This window comes from Camelina sativa, chromosome 8 (genome assembly GCF_030686135.1).
Source record: "Camelina sativa cultivar CO46 ecotype springtype chromosome 8, ASM3068613v1".
NCBI classification, from domain to species: Eukaryota; Viridiplantae; Streptophyta; class Magnoliopsida; order Brassicales; family Brassicaceae; genus Camelina; species Camelina sativa.
In genome coordinates this window covers 24,803,642-24,825,963 of record NC_141887.1, presented here as the reverse complement: position 1 = coordinate 24,825,963, position 22,322 = coordinate 24,803,642, and the positions used below count along the sequence as shown (strand labels likewise).

The 22,322-nt window shown below is 41.4% G+C and overlaps 1 protein-coding gene and 2 long non-coding RNA genes across 4 annotated transcripts; all 3 read right to left on the bottom strand.

Moving 5' to 3' along the window:
* Positions 1-10,931: 10,931 nt before the first annotated feature.
* On the bottom strand, positions 10,932-11,610 carry LOC147940424 (uncharacterized). Its single transcript, XR_015563211.1, has 2 exons — positions 11,210-11,610; positions 10,932-11,144 (listed from the first exon to the last, which is right to left on the bottom strand). It is a non-coding gene; the product is annotated as an uncharacterized LOC147940424 (long non-coding RNA).
* A 900-nt stretch (positions 11,611-12,510) lies between these two features.
* LOC147940423 (uncharacterized) lies at positions 12,511-13,663 on the bottom strand. 2 transcript variants are annotated; one of them, XR_015564676.1, is made up of 3 exons: positions 13,441-13,663; positions 13,241-13,297; positions 12,511-13,133 (listed from the first exon to the last, which is right to left on the bottom strand). It is a non-coding gene; the product is annotated as an uncharacterized LOC147940423 (long non-coding RNA). The 2 variants fall into 2 exon arrangements; XR_015564677.1 differs by having other exon boundaries at positions 13,241-13,441.
* Positions 13,664-19,514: 5,851 nt separating this feature from the next.
* On the bottom strand, positions 19,515-22,061 carry LOC147940422 (uncharacterized). Its single transcript, XM_087460513.1, has one exon. The coding sequence runs from the start codon at positions 21,940-21,942 to the stop codon at positions 19,675-19,677; it is 2,268 nt and encodes a 755-aa protein (XP_087316639.1). The 5' UTR covers positions 21,943-22,061; the 3' UTR covers positions 19,515-19,674.
* Between the last annotated feature and the right edge of the window lie 261 nt (positions 22,062-22,322).

Sequence of the window (22,322 nt, the reverse complement as noted above, 5' to 3'; positions counted from 1 at the left end):
AGTTAAAGGAAGTTTGGTGGGAAGATCATAGCTATTGTCGAGCAGCTCACAATTATATCTTGAGAAATCTAGATTATGTTCAACCTTTTGAGAGGTATTCTTTTTTAAAAACTAAAATGAATTTGATTTTATAAGATAACGAACTAACAAATCTCCATTTTTTTAGACTTTTTGAAATACAGATTCGTGAAGCATATCCTAATTTAGAAGAATCTGACTATGAGGCTTACAAAGAGCGGAATTTCGCTAATTGGTTAAAATACTATGTAAGTATATATATGAAATAAATTTAAATTATATGGTCAAAAAATCTTATTCGTTTATATAGGTTCAGAATGGATGTGGAAATGAACCCTTGCCTCTTTGGTTGCATGAGCTTGTTCAAGAACCAAGAGCGAAGATCACTACTACTCCGATGTACTTTACTCGCGGTTATACTTTTCATACGTACGTACACGGAAGTCGCAAAGCTACAGCAAATTATGGAATCTATGTACAAGCTGGTGATAGCGATTTCTATGGCGTTTTGGAACAAATATTAGAAGTTGATTATCCAGGAAATCTGAATCTGAGATGCGTACTTTTCAAGTGTAAATGGTACGATCCATCGGCCCGAGGCGTGCTAGTAAATAATTGGGGAGTGGTTGATGTGAATGCGAATAGATCGTACGCCAAATTCGATCATTTCATCCTAGCATCACAAGCACAACAAGTGAGCTTTCTGTCCTATCCTCGTTTAAGGCAAAGACGTGAAATGTGGTTATCAGTTATTAAAGTTAATCCTCGAGGCCGTATAATCGGGTTAGTTGATGATCAAGTCGTGTTGCAACAAGATAGAGTCGGTGAAATTTCCATTCCAAACATGTTAACAGAAGATGTTATCCACACTGATCCACAAAACATGCAATTTGAAGATGTTGATGATGTTACTGAAGAAGAGGATGAATTAGACGAATTCGAAGAGTCCGATGATGGAGAAGATTCTAATGATGACAATGTAATTTCTAGTAGTTCAGAAAATGAATCTGATTAACAATTGTACTTTTTTTGTTTTTTAAAAAAAAAAGAATTTTTAAATTGCGAGGGATTTGCATTGGAATTGCGAGGGTATTACTGCCTTCCCTTGCAAAATGGTCGTTAATCACTTGCAAAACCTATACCCTAAAGGTCATTTGCGAGAGACTTGCAAGGGACTCCTTGCAGATTCCTCGCAAATTGCGATGGATGTGCGATGTTTACTCGCTAATCCCTCGCTACTGCCTCACGGTTCCCTCGCAAATGTATATATTCATTGTAATAAACATGTTAATATGGTTAGTGAACATCATTAACATTTTCAAACTAAAGGAGAGCATCACTAACCAACATCAAGAGACAAGAAACTTTTGATTGGTTATTGATAAATGTTGTTTAGGGTATAGGGTTGATAAATGTTAGGGTATAGGGTTGATAAATGTTGTTTAGGGTATAGCTAGGGTTTATAAGATATATATGTTTAGGGATTTCTTTTGAGCTTTTGATTGAGTAAATTTGAATGAGGAGATGTGATGACTATTACTTACCTTTTCTCTTTGCATGTTCTTGAGTTTATAAAAATTTTCATCCATGGTTTATGAATTTGGTTAAAATAGTATATAGATTTGCGAGGGACTTGCGAGGGATTTGTTACATATCCTTGCAGATCCCTCGCAAATTGCGAGGGATGGACGATGTGCACTCGCTAAACCCTCGCAACTGCCTCACTGTTCCCTCACAAATGTATATATTCATTTGAAAAAAGATGTTACTATGGTTAGTAATATTGTTTAGGGTAGGGTTTATAAGATATATATGTGTAGTATACTGATAAATGTATAGTATATAGTCTAGTAAATAATGAGTATATTTCATAAACAAGTCTCTCTTGAGCTTTTGATTGTGTAAAATGAATTTGATTAAAAATATAGTATACAAATTTGCGAGGGCCTTGCGAGTGCCTTACGATGATGTTACTTATGCCGCCTTGCAGATCCCTCGCAATTTGTGAGGGATATGCGATGTGTTCTCGCTAAACCCTCGCAACGTTGGTGTATTTTTATTAGTTAGTTTATCGGCAATATGTGATACGTTTGCGAGGGATGTGAGTTGGTCCCTCGCAAATCACTCGCAAAGTTAGGCGTATTTTTATAGGTCAATTTGTCGGATTGTTGCGAGTGATTTGCGAGGGACCGTAGTTAGTCCGTCGCAATAGTTGCGAGGCATTTGCGATATCGCAAAATATTTATATATACAATCGAGAGACGGTTTGAGCGAAGCTCAAACTCACTCTCCCAAACCTTCTCTCTCAAACCCTAGCCGCACAAACCCTTTCTCCGGCAAACCCTAATTCTCCGATCTCTGTTCAACCTACTTCCCGATCTCTGTTTCAATCTTCTTCGTCTTCTCCGTCCTCTCGATTTCCCGATTTCCCGATCTCCTTCTCCGTCTTCTTCGTCTTCTCGATTTCCCGATTTCCTGATCTCCTTCTCCGTCTTCTCGATTTCCCGATTTTCCAATCTACTTCTCCATCTTCTCTGTCTTGTTCGTCTTCTCCGTAAAGGTATTTCTTAGTTCTTTCTAAACCCAAACCCTAATTTTTAGTTATTTCTATTTCAAGTATTTCTAGTAATTTTCGTAGATCTGATTAATTTTTTTTTTTGATTTTCGGAGGGATTTCTTTGATTATTCTGATTAGTTATTTCTATTTCAAGTATTTCTAGTTTTCTCTGCTTCTTCTTTACAAAAATAAAATTCTACAGACTTTGAAGCAAATTATTTTAGGAGTTTTCTCCTTAATCGAATTTTAAAGCTGGTGAATTGAATATATACATATGATTGTTGTTTAAAGCCTTAATTTCGAGTGTTTGATTTCTGATTTTATTATTCTGATTAATTATTATTCTGATTTTAATTGTAGATGTTTCATGGTAATGATTACACAAGGTTTCTCACTAATCAACGTGTACCCAAACCCACCAGTTCAAACCGTAGTCGGGGCTCCGCCGGTTCTCAGAACATAACGGCGGTCCAAAATAACCGCTGTTCATCGTCGCAACCACTGCCCTCTCATCAACCATCTCCCTCTTGTCAACCACTGCCCTCTCATCAACCGCCCCCTACTAATGGGGATCTAGAGATTGGTACGTCTCCACCTGCTCGCTCGACTTCTACAAGAGCTTCTGCCCAACTGAACAGTCTAACTCTGGAAGAGTTGCTCGATAGTCCTGGGCGTGCAGGTTTAACGAGGCTAGATCCGCGCTGACCTCAAGGAACTCTCTGGTAATGTCTTTAATTTCATATTAGAATTCTAATGTTTTTAATTTCATTTTCGAATTCTAAGGTTGATTCATATTTTTATTTATCCGTAAGTTTGAAAGTTTGATCAAGATCCTGCTGTTGCGGCTACTGTACGAAGCATCTTTGAAAGAGATTTCAAAGAGCCTTATGCCAATTGGACACAAACGCCGAGTGCAGTGGTTGACCGTTGGTATGAAACTTTTGCAGTAAGTCATTTTTTTTGTTTTCAATTTTTACATATACTTATTTGTTGTGGTTGACTCATACTAATTTACTTTTTTTTCTTGGAAGCAAACATATAATTGGGACGAGCCATTAACGAGAGAGTAAGGCAGGAGTTTGAAGACAAGTTGAAGGAAAGGATGTGTGATCAAGTGTCGAGGTGGAAGTTAAAGTGGAAGAAAAAAGGTGATGAGGCAAAGCCACGGTGGATTGATCCAAAAGTATGGGATGGTATAGTACAGTATTGGCCTGATCCCAAATCAAAAACCAAGAGCATCAACAGCCGTAATGCTCGATACCATGACCCAGATGGCACAGGAATATATAAGCACCGCTCAGGCCAAACTTCTTTTAAAGCTTGTGCTCGTAAACATGTTAGTGTAGTTATTTAAATTTAGGCCTTCTTTTACCTTATGCACAATTATTATTTGACTAATCAATTCTCTTTTTCTCTTTTTCAGTCTCAGCTAACCGGTGAGTTAACTCCTGACTTTCTACGCATCTTAGAAGACAGTCATCGAAAGCCTGATGGCTCATTTATGGATGGAAAGTCCGAGTCTCTGTTCAATGAGGTTTCTTCCAAGATTCAAGAGTTGGAATCTGAGCTTTATACAAGGGATAATGGAGAGAGTGCTTCTGCTGGGGTGCACTCGGTAAGTTTTATACACTTTATATACTATATGGATGCAATCGTATAGTAATGTAGAGTACTGTGTAGAGTACTGTTGGGGTTGCCAATCGTATGATAGTAATTGTGTCTCTCTTTCTTTGATTTTCTTATGTTTAACTTACAAGTTCTTTTTTTGTTTTGTTATTAGGTTGCTCCTAAGAAAAAAACAGGATTTTTGGGGTTGGTTCTATGCAATTTGAAGCGTCATCTTCCAGTGGCTGTCCACCGCCTTCGTCTCCGTCTAATGATCCGGTCATTTTGGCTCAGAAACTAGCACAAGCTGAGGAGTGTATTCAGACACAAGCGACACAAGCGAGTCAAATCCAAGAGAGTACACAAAGGATACATTGCTATGATGCTTACTTCGACTATCTCGCTGCAAAAGATCCTGAGTTTGCTGCACAGTTCCGAAACCTGACAATGAACAACCCACCAGAAAATTCTCCAAACCCGACAATGAACAACCCACCACCTGAAGCCAACCTAGTAGCCGGAGCAGAGGGCAACACCGATGAAACCAACATCGGTAGCGGAACTGGAACCAGAAACATCACCTCTCTCTCGCTATCTTTTTAAGACAATTTGAATCTTCTCTCTCTCTATCAATCTTTGACATTATGTTTGTAAATTTTTTTTTAAGACAATATGAATTTTCAGTTTAAATTTTAATTCTATTCGTAATTTTATTTAAAGTTCACCTCAATTTTAATTGTATTTGTAATTCTGGATTAATATCAATTTAATCCGAATTTAATCTAGAAAAAGCAAAACAAAATTTCGTTTTAAAATTTGAGTTGTTGCATGTTGCAACGTATTTGCGATGGATTTAGTTCGTCGCAAATTCCTTCAGACTTGCGATGGAACTGGTTTCTCGCAAAATGCTACGGACTTGCGAGAGAAAATGTCCTCGCAAATTGCTTCGGAATTGCGACAGAAATTGTTTCTCGCTAATTGCTAGGTATTTGCGAGGGATTTGCGATATTTGAAATTTGCGAGATGTGGTTTGCGAGGAACTTTTGTGTCTCGCAAATCCCTTGCGAATGTCGTTTTGCGAGGGAGTTGCGATGAATTCTTCCATCGCAAATCGGTTGTTTTCTTGTAGTGTTTCCAGTCGTACACGATTGTATCCATATTTTTGTTTTACATCACTCTGTAGTTTTAGAGATACCCATGTTGATTTGATTTCTCTGCTAATTCTAAAAGCTTAGATAGATTTCAAAGTTGAAACGGTGGACAATGTACAGTACTAAAATATAAGTCTCATATTTTTGTTGTTATTTCTTTGATTTTATAATGTCAAGAGGCTCCCATCTTTGATTCATCTTCCATTCTCACGACAAGAAGAATGGGCGGCCGTACGAACAAGTACAAAATATCCCTTTCTTTTTAACTTTTGAAATTTCATCTATTTTAACTTTTGAAATTTCATCTATAAAGCTCTTGGTTTCAACATTCTTCTCCCCCTTGTTAATTTTTGTATGTGCAGCACAATCGTAGAGAACTTGCAACTCCACATCATCATACGATTCTAAATTGATAACGATAAACACACTTTATTAGAAATCTCAAATAAGAACCAATGTTCGTGAATAAACAAAGATTCAATCTCGAGCTTACATGAGTTTGATAATAAGAAAACCACTCTAGTAAACAAGAGCAACACACCGATTACAGAGAAAAGCAGAGAAGCGATTACAAAATCAATCTTTGGTAAAATTTCGTAATAATCCGAGTGATGACTCACTTCACTCTTTTATCGTCCACCTTGAACCGCCTTTGACTCCTCACTCTTGATCACGTGCTATGCTCTCATCCAAAACCACCGACAATACGTGTCACACCAACACTGAAGGAACGCGTCACTCCTTTATTCACTCAACTTTCTTTATTCAAAAACTCCCTCCGAACTTCTTTTATTTGCTGAACACCCTCCAGCTTCTTTTCTTTATCTTTATTAGCTCAGCATTGGAATTCCTGTAACAAAACTCCCCTGCTGAAAGAACCTTGACCTCAAGGTTTGAAAGAAGGGAAACGCCTCTGCAGATCAAACAAGAACTCCCATGTGGCATCCTCTTCTCCTTCATTAGTCCACTTAACCAGAACCTTGGTTGCGGCTTGCCCCTGTCGCTTTACCAACTTCCTCTCCAACACATACTCTGGCTCTTTAAGCAAGACATCATGCAATGCAGTAGGCAACTCAGTGGAAGTGTGATAGTTACCAACCAAGACATTTAACTGAGAAACATGAAAAACCGGATGAACTTGAGAACCCGCAGGAAGCAACAACTTGTACGCCACCTTGCCACATTTATCAATCACCTTGTAAGGACCGTAAAACTTAGGAGCCAGCATCTCATTTCCCCTTAGCACCACAGACTGTTGCCTATAGGGCTGTAACTTCACATACACATCATCGCCAATCTCCAAGTTTCTCTCCGTACGATGTTGATTGGCAAAGACCTGCATTCTGTGCTGAGCCCTGAGCAAGTGAAATATCAGAATGAGAATCATGCTTTCTCGTTCCTGTAAACTCTTGGCCACCACTGCAACTGTAGACTCGCCAGGCAGGTAAGGAAGGTGTATAGGAGGAGGTTGACCATAGACAGCTTCAAACGGAGTAATCTGAGAAGCGGAATGAAAGGTGGTGTTGTACCATAATTCGGCGAGAGGCAGCCATTTACTCCATTCATACGGCCTGTCACTACTCATACAGCGCAGGTACGTTTCGAGGCATCGATTCACCACTTATGTCTGACCATCACTTTGGGGGTGGTAGGCACTCGAACAGTTAAGAGCCACGCCTTCTAGAGTAAACAGTTCCATCCAAAAGTGCTCAAGAACACAGTGTCTCGATCATTGACAATGGATTTCGGACATCCATGTAGCTTGAAGACGTTATCCATGAAAGCTTGGGCGACTGTCAGTGCTGAGTAAGGGTGAGCCAAAGCCATGAAATGAGCAGCTTTACTCAATCTATCCACCACTATAAAAATGACTGACTTTCTCGTGGAAACCAGCAATCCATCAATGAAGTCCATGGAGATATCAGTCCAAATCGTTTCTGGAATCGGCAATGGCTGTAATAGCCTAGAGAAGCCACTGTTTCATATTTGCAACGTTGGCAGACTTCACAGCTTCGAATGTACTGTTGTATGTCTTTAGACATACCCTTCCAATTGAATAAACTCTTGATTCTCTAATGAGTCGCCTCTCTACCCGAATGACCACTACTACCAGCACTGTGAAGCCATTGCATAATTGACACTCGAACTTCCTTCTTAGAAGGAACCACTATCTTGCTTTTCCTGCGTTGGAATCCTTGAACCCATGAGAAGTTTGGTTTGGCCTTCGGATTCTGTTTGAGTGCAGAAATAGTGTCGCGTAACTCATCCTCGGCTTCATACTGTTCTTGTATCTCCTTAAGTAGGTCACACTCCACCACCGATAATGCCATATGCAATTCTTCTGAACCTTCCATTCGTGGCAGTGCGTCCGCCACCAAATTTTCCTTCCCTCCCTTATATTGTATCTCGTAATCGAACTCGAGAAGCTTAGGTAACCATTGTTGTTGAATTGGTGTATTCAACCTCTGCTCAAGAAGGTACTTGAGACTACAGTGGTCATTCTTGATGATAAAATGCCCTGGAAGCAAATAATGACGCCATTTTTGAACAGCAAAAACAACGGCTAGCAACTCCTTTTCGTAAATAGAGAGATGCAACTGTTTTCCCTTCAAATGCCTAATAATGTACGCCACTGGATGACCCTCTTGCATCAATACTGCACCAATGCCCTGAGAACAAGCATTTGTTTCCACCACAAAAGGTTTGTCAAAACATGGTAGAGCTAACACCGGTGATGCACAGAGAGCTTTCTTCAATGCTTCAAACGCTTCTTGTGCCTCACCCGACCACACAAAAGCGTCCTTCTTAGTTAAAGCTGTCAAGGGTCTTGCTATGGAACGGAAGTTCCGCAGAAAACGCATGGAATAGCCAGCTAACCCCAAAAACCCCCTCAATTGTTTCAAAGTAGAAGGAATCACCCAAGACTCCACTGCTGCAACCTTACTTGGGTCTGTGGACACCCCTCTTCCCTCTATGTAGTGTCCCAAATACTCAACTTTGTTAGCCGCAAAACTGCATGTATTTCTCTTGGCAAACAACTAATTCTCATCCATTAATTGAAACACAATGCACAAATGCTCTGCATGCTCTTCTTCATTAGCACTGTAAACCAAGATATCATCAAAAAGGATGAGTACGAACTTCCTGAGATGCTCCCTGAACACGGAGTTCATAAGGTTTTGGAAGGTAGCTGGAGCATTGGTGAGGCCGAAAGGCATCACCAAATACTCATAGTGTCCACTACGCGTCTTGAAGGCTGTTTTGTGAACATCAGCCAGATCCATACGCACCTGATGGTATCCAGCTCGCAAGTCAATCTTAGAATAGACTTTGGATCCCCCAAGCTCATCTAACAGATCCTCAATGAATGGAATAGGGAATCTGTCTTTCACTATTAAGTCGTTTAACCCTCGGTAATCCACACACAACCGCCATGTACCATCTTTTTTCTTCACCAACACCACTGGAGAGGCATACGGACTAGAGCTTCCTTGTATTGTTCCCGCGCTTAACATCTCTCCCACAATCTTTTCAATTTCATTTTTCTGATGCACCGCATAACGGTAGGGACGAAGATTCACCGAATCAGCTCCATCCTTCAGCGGAATCTTATGGTTATGATTGGCACGGAAAAGAGGTAAGGTGGTTAGCTCCTTGAAAACTTTTTCAAACTCCTGCAGAACATCATGGACTCCCTTTGATTCTTTTTGAGTTTGCATCTCAACTTCCATATTAAACAATCTACCATCTTCAGAGTGTCCTAACTCAGTTGCATATATCATAGATATTTGTGCCTCCTGCTCTCTGATTTTTTTCAACTTATTGGCCTTTACTTCACGAACCGAACCAGGTTTAATACCATGCAGAACCACTCTTTGTTTACCATACTTAAAGCTCATCTCCAACTGTGTAAACTCCTATGAAATTACTCCTAAAATCCTTAGCCACTGTACACCCAACACCATGTCACAATTACCTAAAGGAATCAACATGAAATCTGCAGTAAAGGTAGTGTTTTGGAGTTTCCATTGGAAGTTGTTGACCACACCACTCACGGGAAGCCGTCTACCATCTGCCACTGACACCCGAGTTAGTTGTGAGACATCAACCACACAGCCGAGTTTCTCTGCCAATCGTGGGTCCATAAAGTTGTGAGTGGACCCTGAGTCGACCAATATGAAGATGATTTTTTTCCCAAACACTCCTTTCACCCGCATTGTATAATATTCCTCTACTCCTGATACTGCACTGACTGACACCCGAGGTTTAATTTCCTCATCATTAGAACGTATCTCTTCACTCTCACTGTCATCGTCTCCACCATCTACTTCAATCAGGAACAACTGCTTCTTCTTGTGCTTGAGATAATGATTTGGTGTGTATTTCTCATTGCAAAAGTAACATAACCCTTTTGCTCGCCTCTCACTCATCTCCACATTAGAAAGAAACTTCTTTGCTCCCAAGCTCTCACCCTTGTCTACTGGTTTCTTCTCCGTTTGGTACTCCTTTTTAGGTGAAACACCAAGCAATCCCTTGCTATTGTAACCCTATCCACCATATGACTTACTCGCAACAATATTCTGCTGAGTAGGTTTAAGAGGGTGAGCCTTCTCATAAAGCCTTCCTAACATTAAGCAGTGATGAACCGTCTGAGGCTGAAACATCCTGACGTGCATCTGCGTATGCATACGAAGACCCGCCAGATAAGCACTCACCAAGTAGTCCTCTGACATGTTCACCCGTGTACGGAGCAGCTCAAATTTCTGGTGGTAGTCAACTATGCCATCGGTCTCAGCAATCGGATCCTCCAACACATCGTCGAACCTCTCTTTCAGCTTCATCTTGTATGCATCCCAATCATGAAGAAAATGATAGTAGAGACCGGACTGTACCAGTGCATTATGCCAGTGTGCAGCATGACCATCAAAATAAACCGTCGTCGTCCTTATCTTCCTCATCTGTGGCATTTTATCCAGCTCAAAGAATTCTTCTACCTTGAACAGCCACTCCTTAACACCACTACCATCAAATCTGGGGAATCGATCTTACCAAGCCTGGTTAAGCCATCAGGATACTCAGGAGATGTTGCATGAGCTCCACATTCCACCCTTTGAGCTTCTGTACACACGTCCTGTGAGGTTGAAGCCCGTGGTGGACTCAGATCTTGAACCAAATCTACGTGAACTGGCTCCTTCGATATTCTTATCGATCATCCGGTTTTGATCCAGCAATTTTTCCTCCAACGCTTCAGTTTTCGAGATCACTTGGCAGATCTGAGAAATGAATACTTCTTACGCCTCGCAAACCACAACTCCAGCTTCGCGAGCCACCGTCCACTAGTAAAAACTTGTCATATAGTTATAAATAATTCCGTAGGTATCTCATGATAATTGTAGCAAAAAAAGGTTTGTTACAGATTTGCAACAAAAAAAGTTAATAACTATTTGGTCGTAGCAAATTTCTCCATCGTAACTAATTGTCGCAAAGTGCTACAAATTAGAGACTACACAATTTGTAGGCAAATGCTACCATTATCTACGATTTACTGTGTATGTTTGATACACAAAGCGACTGAAAGCTGCCTAACAATTAGCGTCATATAGCCACGAAGTAATCATTAACTAATCGGTGGCCTCCTCACATAGTTTTAATAAAAAAAAAAGAATTGGCGATTGGCAATTAAAATATCAAAACAATTTGTTTATAAAATTGCGAAAATGATTTTAATTATACAAAATGCTCCGCCACCTCTCTGCCGCTCTCTTCCTTTCGCTGGATAGATTCTTCTCTATATGCATTCCTTTCTTTGGATCCTAAGAAATAAAATAAAACCCAATTGTTTTTTTGTTGATTTGAGAAGTAAAAACGAGAGATTTACCTTTTAAACATCAAAGAGTGTTGACGGCAACGAGATCTGAAAATAAATGGTCAGATATAAAGGTCATATCTGAAAAAAATGCTTAGTTATAAATGTCAAATCTGAAACGAAATAGTTAGATCTGAAACAGAGGAAAAGAGAGATTGAAAGAGAAGAAGGAGATGAAGAAAGAAGACGTATCGGCGGATTCAGGTCGGAGGTTCGTAAGCGATGACAGTCAGAGACTTGGCCGGATGAAGGAATTAGAGGATGAAAAAAAGATTAAGGAACAATCGGGAAATTAAAAATGAAATGTGGCCAAACCTTTGGGACTCGTCGAGAGAGTGATATCGGCAAAGTAAAGAAAGCAATCGAGAAATGGGTGAAGTGAAGAGAGGCTTGAGAGGCAAAGTAACATAAGAGAGAAAATTTAGGGTTTTTTGTATATTTTTTTTAATTGCCACTGTTTATGGCTATGAGTAGAATTTTGGGCCCATATTTTGGATCTAGCCACAACAATTTATGTGCTACTCGTGGCTATGTTATTTAATTTTTTCACAGCCCATAACCGGGAACCTAATTTTTTTGTCTATGACTTAGCAACAAATAAACTCATGGCTATCCATGGTGTAAGAAAAATATAAAATTTTAATTTTTAATATTTGGGTTTGGATATAAACATATATTGATTAGATCTTTGGTTTATTTTTACAATTTAAAAACAAACTTAGTATGATTTAATTTAGGATATAATAAATATATTTATAATTTTGTTAAAAAATGCATTACTGTGATGTTTAGTTAGAATAAACACAATGTGTTGAAATTTTTATGAAATAACTACAAATTGTTAGAAACAGAATGTATGGATAATTAGCTACGAGAAACTTATGATTTTGATTGTAGCAAAATAGCCACATACTAATTTCTTGCTAATTTGTGGCGAATTAGCTATAAATAGACACAAAAACAAAAATTGTGGCTAAATAGACACAAAGGTTCTACACAACTACAAGTTATTACGATTAGTCAAGTGCTACAAAAAATTTAGTTTCTAAGTTTGTAGTAAATTAGCTACAAATCTAAGCTGTATCTTTTTGTAATTGTTTTCTGATAGAAACTTACAAATTTGTCACAAAATAACCTATCTAAAAATTTGTGACTATTTTGTAATTTCGTGCAGGTAATATTTGTTATAAATGATTTCGTAGCAATTTTTCGTAACTATATGACCAGTTTTTACTAGTGGTGTCTCCTTCAACATCGTCTGTGAATGTGTTTCAGCCATAGATTTTGAGGTCGTTTAGCTCTAATACCTTTAATAATGATAAACAAACTTTATTAGAAATCTCAAATAAAAACCAATGTTCGTGAATAAACAAAGATATCTCGAGCTTACAAGAGTTTGATAATAAGAAAATCACTCTAGTAAACAAGAGCAACACACCGATTATAGAGAAAAGCAGAGAAGCGATTACAAAATCAATCTTTGGTAAAATTTCGTAATAATTCGAGTGATGACTCACTTCTAGATCACGTGCTATGCTCTCATCCAAAACCACCGACAATACGTGTCACACCAACACTGAAGGAACGCTTCACTCCTTTATTTCACTCAACTTTCTTTATTCAAAAACTCCCTCCAAACTTCTTTTATTTGCTGAACACCCTCCATCTTCTTTTATTTAGCTTTATTACCTCAGCATTGGAAGACCATCAATCTCTAAGGTGTTGGCGAGTGTCTATATCTACTCTCAGGTGTCTCGATTTGATCTGCACAATCGAGCCTTTAATTACATCTAGTTTCCTTCCTTCGATCTTCACAAACTCGTTAAACCTAATCAAGATTCTTCTTAAACCAACCGGCTATCTCTTGGTTTAAATTAAGTAACCACAATGATCAGACCCAAGGGAACGTCAAGCTCCCCAAGTAATCTCGAGAGACCTGTAGAGAGACGACTGACTACTTTATTAGAATTTTCCTCATATCAAATAGAAATTATAAAGTAATTTAAAGCTCTCAAGTAACTAAGAAGAGAAGAAACCCCTTGCATATGTCTCTTTTGTTTCCAGACCAGATACAATTTCACTGGTTACTGGATTGTTAACCTGTCAGTGGAAGGCAAACAATACAATTACAATAAAACCATAACTTTATTTCAATTACATAAATCCAATAACCAAATAAGAAAGCTGGAAAGTTTCAACTAGAACCAATCGCCACACAACTAGATGCAAGATAAAGTTATTACCAAGTGAACAACTACTTAAATTCGTTTTAACTTTTCAGATCATTTCTGTAAATTTGAGTATTTGACAAACGCAGGAAAAAAAAAACAAAACAAAAAGGCAGATCAAAAGTACATAAACATTGCATCAAATCAATAAGTATTAGTAAATATGAATATCCAACCCAAAACCAATTGGCAATGAGTAGAGGGATCCATGTAATATGTATATCGCCCCACAAATCTTAGTTATCTCCATGTGGGATATTGTCTAATAATAAGAGATTGGAGAATAGTTCAATGAATGCATAACCTCCAGATATTTAAACTCATGCAACCTGCACCACAAATTTAAGGGCCAGTCATACATAGGGTGTCCAAGTTTCTACTACAATGTAATTCCTAAACAATTCAATTGGCAATTCATGTAAATCTCAGAGAAAGCGTTGTCTGTCTTATTGATATGTAAAGAGTATATATAGATACAATAGACTTTGATGTACAAGTAGAGAATATTGACTAAAGATATACAAAATAAGATATGGAACATATCCTTTTCCCTAACACTCCCCCTCAAGGTGGAGCGTGTAAGTTTAGAACGCCCAACTTGGACCGTAGATACTTGAATTGATCACAGCCGAGGGCTTTAGTGAAGATGTCAGCCGGCTGTTCTTCAGTAGGAATATGAGCGATAGTATTGGTACCGGAAGTAATTTCATCACGAATGAAGTGACAATCACTCTCAATATGCTTTGTGCGTTCATGAAAAACAGAGTTTGCTGCGATTTGGAGAGCTGCTTGACTATCACTGAATAAACGCATTGGCTGAGAATGATCGACACCAAGGAACTACAAAACTTCCTTTAGCCACAATAGCTCCGTACAAGTCATAGTCATGGCACGATACTCTGCTTCAGCCGATGAAAGCGACACACGACTTTGCTTCTTTGTCTTCCATTGAAGAGGAGAATCACCAAGCATTACTATATAACCTGTAAGGGACCGCCTAGTAGAAGGACATTTATTAAAATCAGAATCGCAATAGGCATTCACTTGAAGAGGAGTCGTGGAAGATAGAACAACACCCTGGCCAGGTGAAGACTTCAAGTAAGACCAAACGTTGAGCCGCATCCCAATGATCCATAAGAGGTGTTTGCATAAACTGTGCAAGAATGTTGACAGCATAACTTAACTCAGGACGCGTATGAGTGAGATAAACAAGACGTACAACTAGACGGCGATACTGTGGCGGATCCGAGTGCGGTGCACTTTTAGAATCCAACAACGTATGATTTTGCTCCAAAGGAATATCAACCGGACACGAGCTAGACAAACCACACTCGTCGATGATATCAAGACAATATTTGCGTTGCGAGAGAAATATGCCATCAGGTCCACGAGCCAAGAAAGTATTTCAACATGCCTAGATCCTTCATCTTGAAACAGCGACATAAGTAAGCTTTAAACGATTTGAGAACCGCCGAATCAGCACCACAAACAATCAAGTCATCAACATAGACAAGGACATGAAGAACAACAGCATCACGCCGATAGGTAAACAGTGAATTGTCTTTGTGAGAATGGACAAAGCCATAGTCGAGAAGAGCCGTAGATAACTTGGAAAACAAGCAGCGATGAGCTTGCCGAACACCATAAATGGACTTTTTAAGTTTGCACACAAGAGACGGACCAGCAGGAAGAAAGCCTGGAGGTGGTTTCATGTAGATATCCTCGTCAAGATCGCCATGTAATAATGCATTGTGAACATCCATCTGATGGAGTTCCCAATTTTTAACCGAAGCAACACCAAGCAAGGTACGAAAGGTTTGAAGTTTAGCTACCAGAGCAAATGTCTCCGAAAAATCAACACCCTCTTTTTGGTGATTACCAAGAGCTACTAACCTCGCCTTATACCGTTCAAGTGTACCATCCGAATTAAACTTAAGCTGATACACCCATTTAGAGCCAAGAGCTTTTATGCCCAGTGGGAGACGTTCAAGCGTCCAGGTCTGGTTAAGTTCGAGTGTGTCGATCTCCTTGCGCATAGCGCCACGCCATTCTAATAGTTGACTGCTTGCTTATAAGTAACCGGTTCATCAACCATAGTCACGGCTGCAAGAAACTGTTGATGGGCAAAGCTAAATTTGTCACAAGAAACATAGTGTGCTATAGGATAGAAACAAGTACCTGAAGATGTTGGAGCAGACGAAGGTTTGAGAGAGATGAGAGTTTCAGCATGACGGGCAGAATAAGTAACATAAGGTTTAAGCCGAGTAGACGGCAACTTCGTGCGATGACCACGACCAAGTGGTTCAGTACCAACATCAAAATCATCAGAATTCTCATCAGGGACAGCAGCGGATTAAGGAGGTATAACAACAGTATTACCAGGAGACAGAGGAGAGAAAATAGCTGGAGGAGGCGGAGAATCAACAACTGTAGTAGGGATAGGTGTGGGAAGACTCCCCCTGTTTTCGAGATTTGGAAGTGTTGTCTCGTCAACGTAATCATTTGCGGAGATAAGCGGCAGTGGAATGACCGGAGACGCAACAGGCTGTTCAGAGATAGAAGGTGAACAATAAGGAAAAATATCTTCGTTGAAGATAACATCACGCGAGACGAAAATATCTTTGGTCTCCATATCATAAACATGCCAACCTTTTTGATTAGGAGGATAACCGAGAAAGATACATTTTTGACCTCGTTCTTGGAACTTATCACTACGAGAAGAATGGCGTTTGGCAAAACACAAGCGACCAAATACGCGAAGTTGTGCAAAATTCGGAGGAGTAGAATGAAGAAGCTCATGAGGGGTTTTGCCTTGTAGAAGCGGAGTGGGAGTGCGATTGATTAAATACGCAGTCGTGAGGACACTCTCGCCCCAAAAACAAATTGGTAAGTCAGCTTGAAAGAGCAAAGAACGCGCCATGTTGAGAATATGACGATGTTTGCGCTCAACTCTCCCATTTTGTTGTGGGGTATAAACGCAAGAAGTCTGATGTAGAATGCCATGATCTTTAAAAAAATGACGAAGACCAAGATACTCACTCCCATTGTCACTACGAATGACTTTGATCTTTTTTCCAAATTGGTGATGAGCCATGGCCACAAACTGTTTAATATGAATGGCAACTTCGCTTTTGGCAAGAAGCAGATAAGTCCACACGGCCCGAGAGTAGTCATCGACAATAGTAAGAAAATAGTGTGCTCCACACGTAGAAGCAATTTTGTATGGTCCCCAAATATCACAGTGTATCAAAGAAAAACATGCGTCCGCTTTATTAGTACTCTTGGGAAAAACTAACCATGTTTGTTAGCTTGAATACAAACTTCGCAAAACTCATTACTATCACTACTATGGTGTGCAGAATCCGGTAAAGTAGATAAAAAAACTAGATAAAATCTTCGTAGATGGATGCCCCAAGCGAAAGTATGTTTTCCATTGGGAAGAACAACAATACTTCGAGGAATGTCATGCACATCCATAAGAAGATCATCATCACCTGTCATATGATGAGACGCTCCAGAGTCAAGTAAAAACTCAACATAAGAATGCTTACTGGAGAGCTTATCGGAACTAGAGGTTTGGTCAGGTTTTAACAAGTTCACAATAGCAGACCATGTGGCCTTACTAACACCAGGTAAGTCAGGGAGTTCAGCTTCAGAAAGAACTTGAGCATTGTTAGCATGATAGGAAGCAAGAGAGGAACGCCCACGACCGCGTTTGCGATAAGAGCCACGACCTCTACCTCGAGCTGAGTCTGATCGTGATCCTCCTCTAGTGTCACCATGTTTCTCGATCCACCAATCGGGCAAGCCGTGAAGTTCGAAACATGTATCCACCGAGTGATTGGTACGGCCATAGTGAGTACATGGTCCTTGAGTAAGACGTGCAGCGGATGCAATAGCATTGACACTAGCTTTCACAGCAAAGCTGACAACATCAATACGTGGTCAAGTGTCATGTCGGTGTCGCGGTTGAGACGGCTAAGAATATTGGTACATGTAGTACCAAACCGAAAAGTGTCGAGACCCATGAGAAATTGATGAATGCGCTCAAGATCTCGACGTGCTGGCTGCTTGAGACGTTGAGGACAAGATGGAGAATTGCAACAGCAATCAATAAAGGGCTGAAAATCATCAAGATCATCCCACATCACCTTGAGTTGGCTGAAATAATCAGCAACAGGCTGACCATCTTGAGCACATCGAGCAATAGAAGATTTTATTTGGTGAACACCAGAAGCATTCCCAATAGAGTAACAAACACGCAAATTGTCCCATAGGACTTTTGCGTTGTCAACAAACGAGATCACCTTCTGGACTTGCATAGAGCCAGCTGCATAACATCGATTTGACTTGAACCCACCATTGGTAATCGGGAGAATCAGTAGCAGGTTTAAGAAGAGTACCATCGACAAGACCAATTTTCTGCTTTGTTGCGAGATTGTTGCGTGCAATCTTAGCTCACTTCTCATAGTTTTCACCATTAAGGAGAAACGGAGTAAGAACATAATGATGCGGCTGAACATTAGAGGATAGGTGGTAAGGAGAAGACGTGATCAATTCCTTAGTAGTAGTAGTAGAAAGAGTCGATGTTGTAGCCATCGTGTAGATAGGAGACAAAGAGTAGAATTAGAAAACCTGTTTCCTTGAAAAACAAGAAATAGCGGAGAAGAAAGAAAATTTAGGTATTTAGGGTTTTGTAACTTGGCTTTGATGCCATGTAAATATCAGAGAGAGCATTGTCTGTCTTATTGATATGTAAAGAGTATATATAGATACAATAGACTTGATGCACAAGTAGAGAATATTGACTAAAGATATACACAATAAGATATGGAACATATCCTTTTCCCTAACAATTCACTTACAATTTGAATAATGCAACAACAACATTTCAAATCAGTGAACAAAAACTGAATTTTACCTGACATTCACAGACATATTGAAGCAACCTAATATATTTTAAGTTCACGCTGAAATCCCTACCTAGATAGATAACTTTAACGAATCCATCATTCTAAATACGAATACTTGTTAGAGAAATTCTCGAGCAACTTTTCGATTCAATCGAAAAGCACAAAATATTCTACCATACGAATCTTATCGATCTCGAGCAACTGAAAAAGAGAAACTCTCTTAAGATAGGATCAGATTGAGAAAGTAACTTTACCTCATTCTATCTGAATCCCAAAAGATTTTTGGAATAGATAGATCCATCAACGCACAAAAGGCCTTCGAGATCTGCGTTTTTTCTTTTTTTTTCTTTTTTGTTCTTCTGAAAGTGTTAGATCCGTATTGGTTCACAAACTTTATAAAGATTGGTATAATAAAAATTTACGTCGGTTGTTAACTAAAGTGACGTTAAATCCCATCCCATTGTAACATTTTGGTAACGACGATTGAGAGAGAGAGTACTTCTCGACGGGAGTAGGGGACGGCTCGATAGTTACATAATAGAGTTATAGAGATGATATATACTTAGTTATAGTGAAAAAACACGACTTGGAAACCGGAAAGAGTATGAAACGGTATGTCGATGCATGGCTGATCAAGCGTTATCTAAATTAATAGTTTTTTTGGTTATTATTGAGCCTTACAAAAGAGGATGAGTAGGATCACCAATCATATGGGGACCAACCAAACTACTATGGTCGGACTAAAGAAGAAGCTCTGAATATATATAGAGATACCGGTTTATATAAATCTGAGAAACAAAAAGAAGAGTTACAGCCGTGCCGAGCTGCTCTTTGAGTTCAGGAACATAATAAAAGTTAATAGAATTTTTTTTTTTTAAAGGAAAGTTATAGAAGCTCTGAATATTGTTGTATGTATATATATAAATAGGTTTGGTATGAATTCCTTTGCATATATATATATATAGTTAGAAAACTAAATGAGTGAAATAATTTATAGTTTCTTCTACATTATTTAGTACATTTTGAATATTTGATAGTATTTCTACTATATAACTAATCAATATACGAAATTTAACTAAAGTACCATGTAAACAACGGTCTGTTTTGCTTTCATCATTTGGTCAGTGTTCTTTTTGTTGTTTCGTTTTCATAGTTAGATCATATCAATCTTTAATCTTTTGTAAAGAGTTTTATTCATTATTAATATTATATACTGGTACAAGGAGAATAAGATAAAAGTGATAACAACGAGAGCGTGCATGCAAACTACTAAAGAGGCAACGTGCATGCAGTGCTAAATTGTTAACAGTAACTTGCTGTTTCTGATTTAGTGTCGTTAGTTTCCAACGCCACCACCAGCTCCTCCTTCTGCACTGCCTCCGGCTCCAACTCCTCCACCGGCACCGGCTCCAACTCCTCCACCCGCACCGGCTCCAACTCCTACACCAACATTTGCTCCGCCACCAGCACCACCACCGAGACCTCCACCTCCTCCAACAGCACCACCAAGTCCTCCTCCGCCGCCTCCAACACCACCACCAAGTCCTCCTCCGCCACCACCTCCAGCACTACCTCCGGAACCACTTCCACCACCAAGTCCTCCTCCTCCACCCCCTCCAATACCACCGCCTAAACCACCACCAAGTCCTCCTCCACCCCCTCCAACACCACCGCCTAAACCAACTCCACCACCTATAGCACCTCCAACAGCGCCACCAACTCCTCCTCCGACACCACCTCCAAAAGCACCACCGGCACCAGCTCCACCTCCGACACCACCTCCACCAGCGCCACCGCCTCCAACAGCGCCTCCGGCACCCCCTCCAACAGTGCCACCAACTCCTCCTCCGACACCACCTCCAACAGCACCACCGGCACCACCTCCAACAGCACCACGGACACCACCTCCAGCAGCACCACCGGCACTACCTCTAGCACCACCTCCAACACCACCTCCGGCACCGCCTCCAACAGCACCACCGGCACCGCCTCCAACAGTGCCACCGGCACCAATTCCACCTCCGACAGCACCACCAACACTACCTCTAGCACCACCTCCAACTGCACCACTAGAACCACCTCCACCTCCAACAGCACCACCGACACCGCCTCCAACAGCGCCTCCGACACCACCTCCAACAGTGCCACCGGCACCAACTCCACCTCCAACAGCGCCACCAACATTACCTCTAGCACCTCCTCCAACTGCACCACCGGCACCACCTCCAACTGCACCAGCACCAGCTCCACCTCCAACAACGCCTCCGGCACCACCTCCAACAACACCACCGGCACCAACAGCGCCTCTGGCACCCCCTCCAACAGCCCCACCAACTGCTCCTCCTACACCACCTCCAACAGCACCACCAGTACTACCTCCAGCAGCGCCACCAGCTCCACCTCTAACACCACCTCCAACAGCGCCACCGGCACTACCTCTAGCACCACCTCCGGCACCGCCTCCAACAGCACCACCGACACCGCCTCCAACAGTGCCTCCAGCACCAACTCCACCTCCAACAGCGCCACCAACACTACCTCTAGCACCGCCTCCAACTGCACCACTAGCTCCACCTCCAACAGCACCTCCGGCACCACCTCCAACAGCACCACCGACACCGCCTCCAACAGCACCTCTAGCACCACCTCCAACAGCGCCACCGGCACCAACCCCACCTCCAACAGCGCCACCAACACTACCTGTAGCACCTCCTCCAACTACACCACCGGCACCACCTCCAACTGCACCACCGGCACCACCTCCAACTACACCAGCACCAGCCCCACCTCCAACAGCGCCTCCGGCACCACCTCCAACACTACCTCTAGCACCACCGGCACCACCTCCAACTACACCAGCACCAGCTCCACCTCCAACAGCGCCTCCGACACCACCTCCAACAGAACCACTGGCACCTCCAGCAGCGCCACCTCCAACTGCACCACCGACACCACCTCTAACTGCACCACCAACACCAGCTCCACCTCCAACAGCACCTCCGGCACGACCTCCAACAGCGCCACCAGTACCAGCCCCGATACCACCTCCAACAGAGCCACTAGCACCACCTCCCACTACGCCACCGGCACCAATTCCACCTCCAACAGAGCCACCAGCACCACCTCCGATTGTGCCACCAACACCACTTCCTCCGCCTACTTTGCCTCCAGCTCCTACACCTCCCCCAACACCTCCACTAGCACCACCACCACGACGTCCTCCGCGAGCTGCACCACGTCCACCACCACGACCTCCTCCACCAACACCAACACCACCACCGGCACCTCCGCCGATCCCACCTCCTAAACCACCACCAACTCCTCCTCCGGCTCCTACCCTACCACCAGCTCCTCCTCCGGCTCCTATGCTACCACCAGCTCCTCCTCCGACTCCAATGCCACCGCTAGCACCACCTGCGGCTCCTATACCAACCCTGGCACCTCCACCGGCACCAGCACCATGACCACCTCCTCCATGTTTATGATGCCGGTTTTTGCCACTGCCGTGACTATCTGTATCATATAATCTTCCCAAAACTTGAGTCGACATCAGTAAAACCATCATACACGCCACTACCCAACCCTTTTTCACGAACTGCCCCATATTTACTCTTTGTTTTCTTCTTAAAATACGCACAAGATGATCAGTCAGACAGAAAGATATATATATTCCTAAACAATAATATTTATAAGCTCTCTCAGGACTAGCTAGCTATTTGATTACATACCATGGCGTTAAACCCTATTTATAGCCCAAACCCCCCCCCCCCCAAATCACACACACGTGTCCTTAAATCACAGGTTCCTGAAAAATGATGAAACCCCACTCAACACTCTTAAATCTGGAAGACGCGTCCAGCCTCCTTGGTCGACATGAATATACCCAACTTAGTCTTCTATAAGCACTAACATATTTATTAAAGCTGATAATGATGATCACTTATAAGAAAACTCATGCACTCTCTTTGCTCTGTATGTGCATGT

Coding starts and splice junctions, on each gene's coding strand:
- LOC147940422 (XM_087460513.1), bottom strand. CDS start 21,942: ATGGGGCAGTTCGTGAAAAAGGGTTGGGTAGTGGCGTGTATGATGGTT.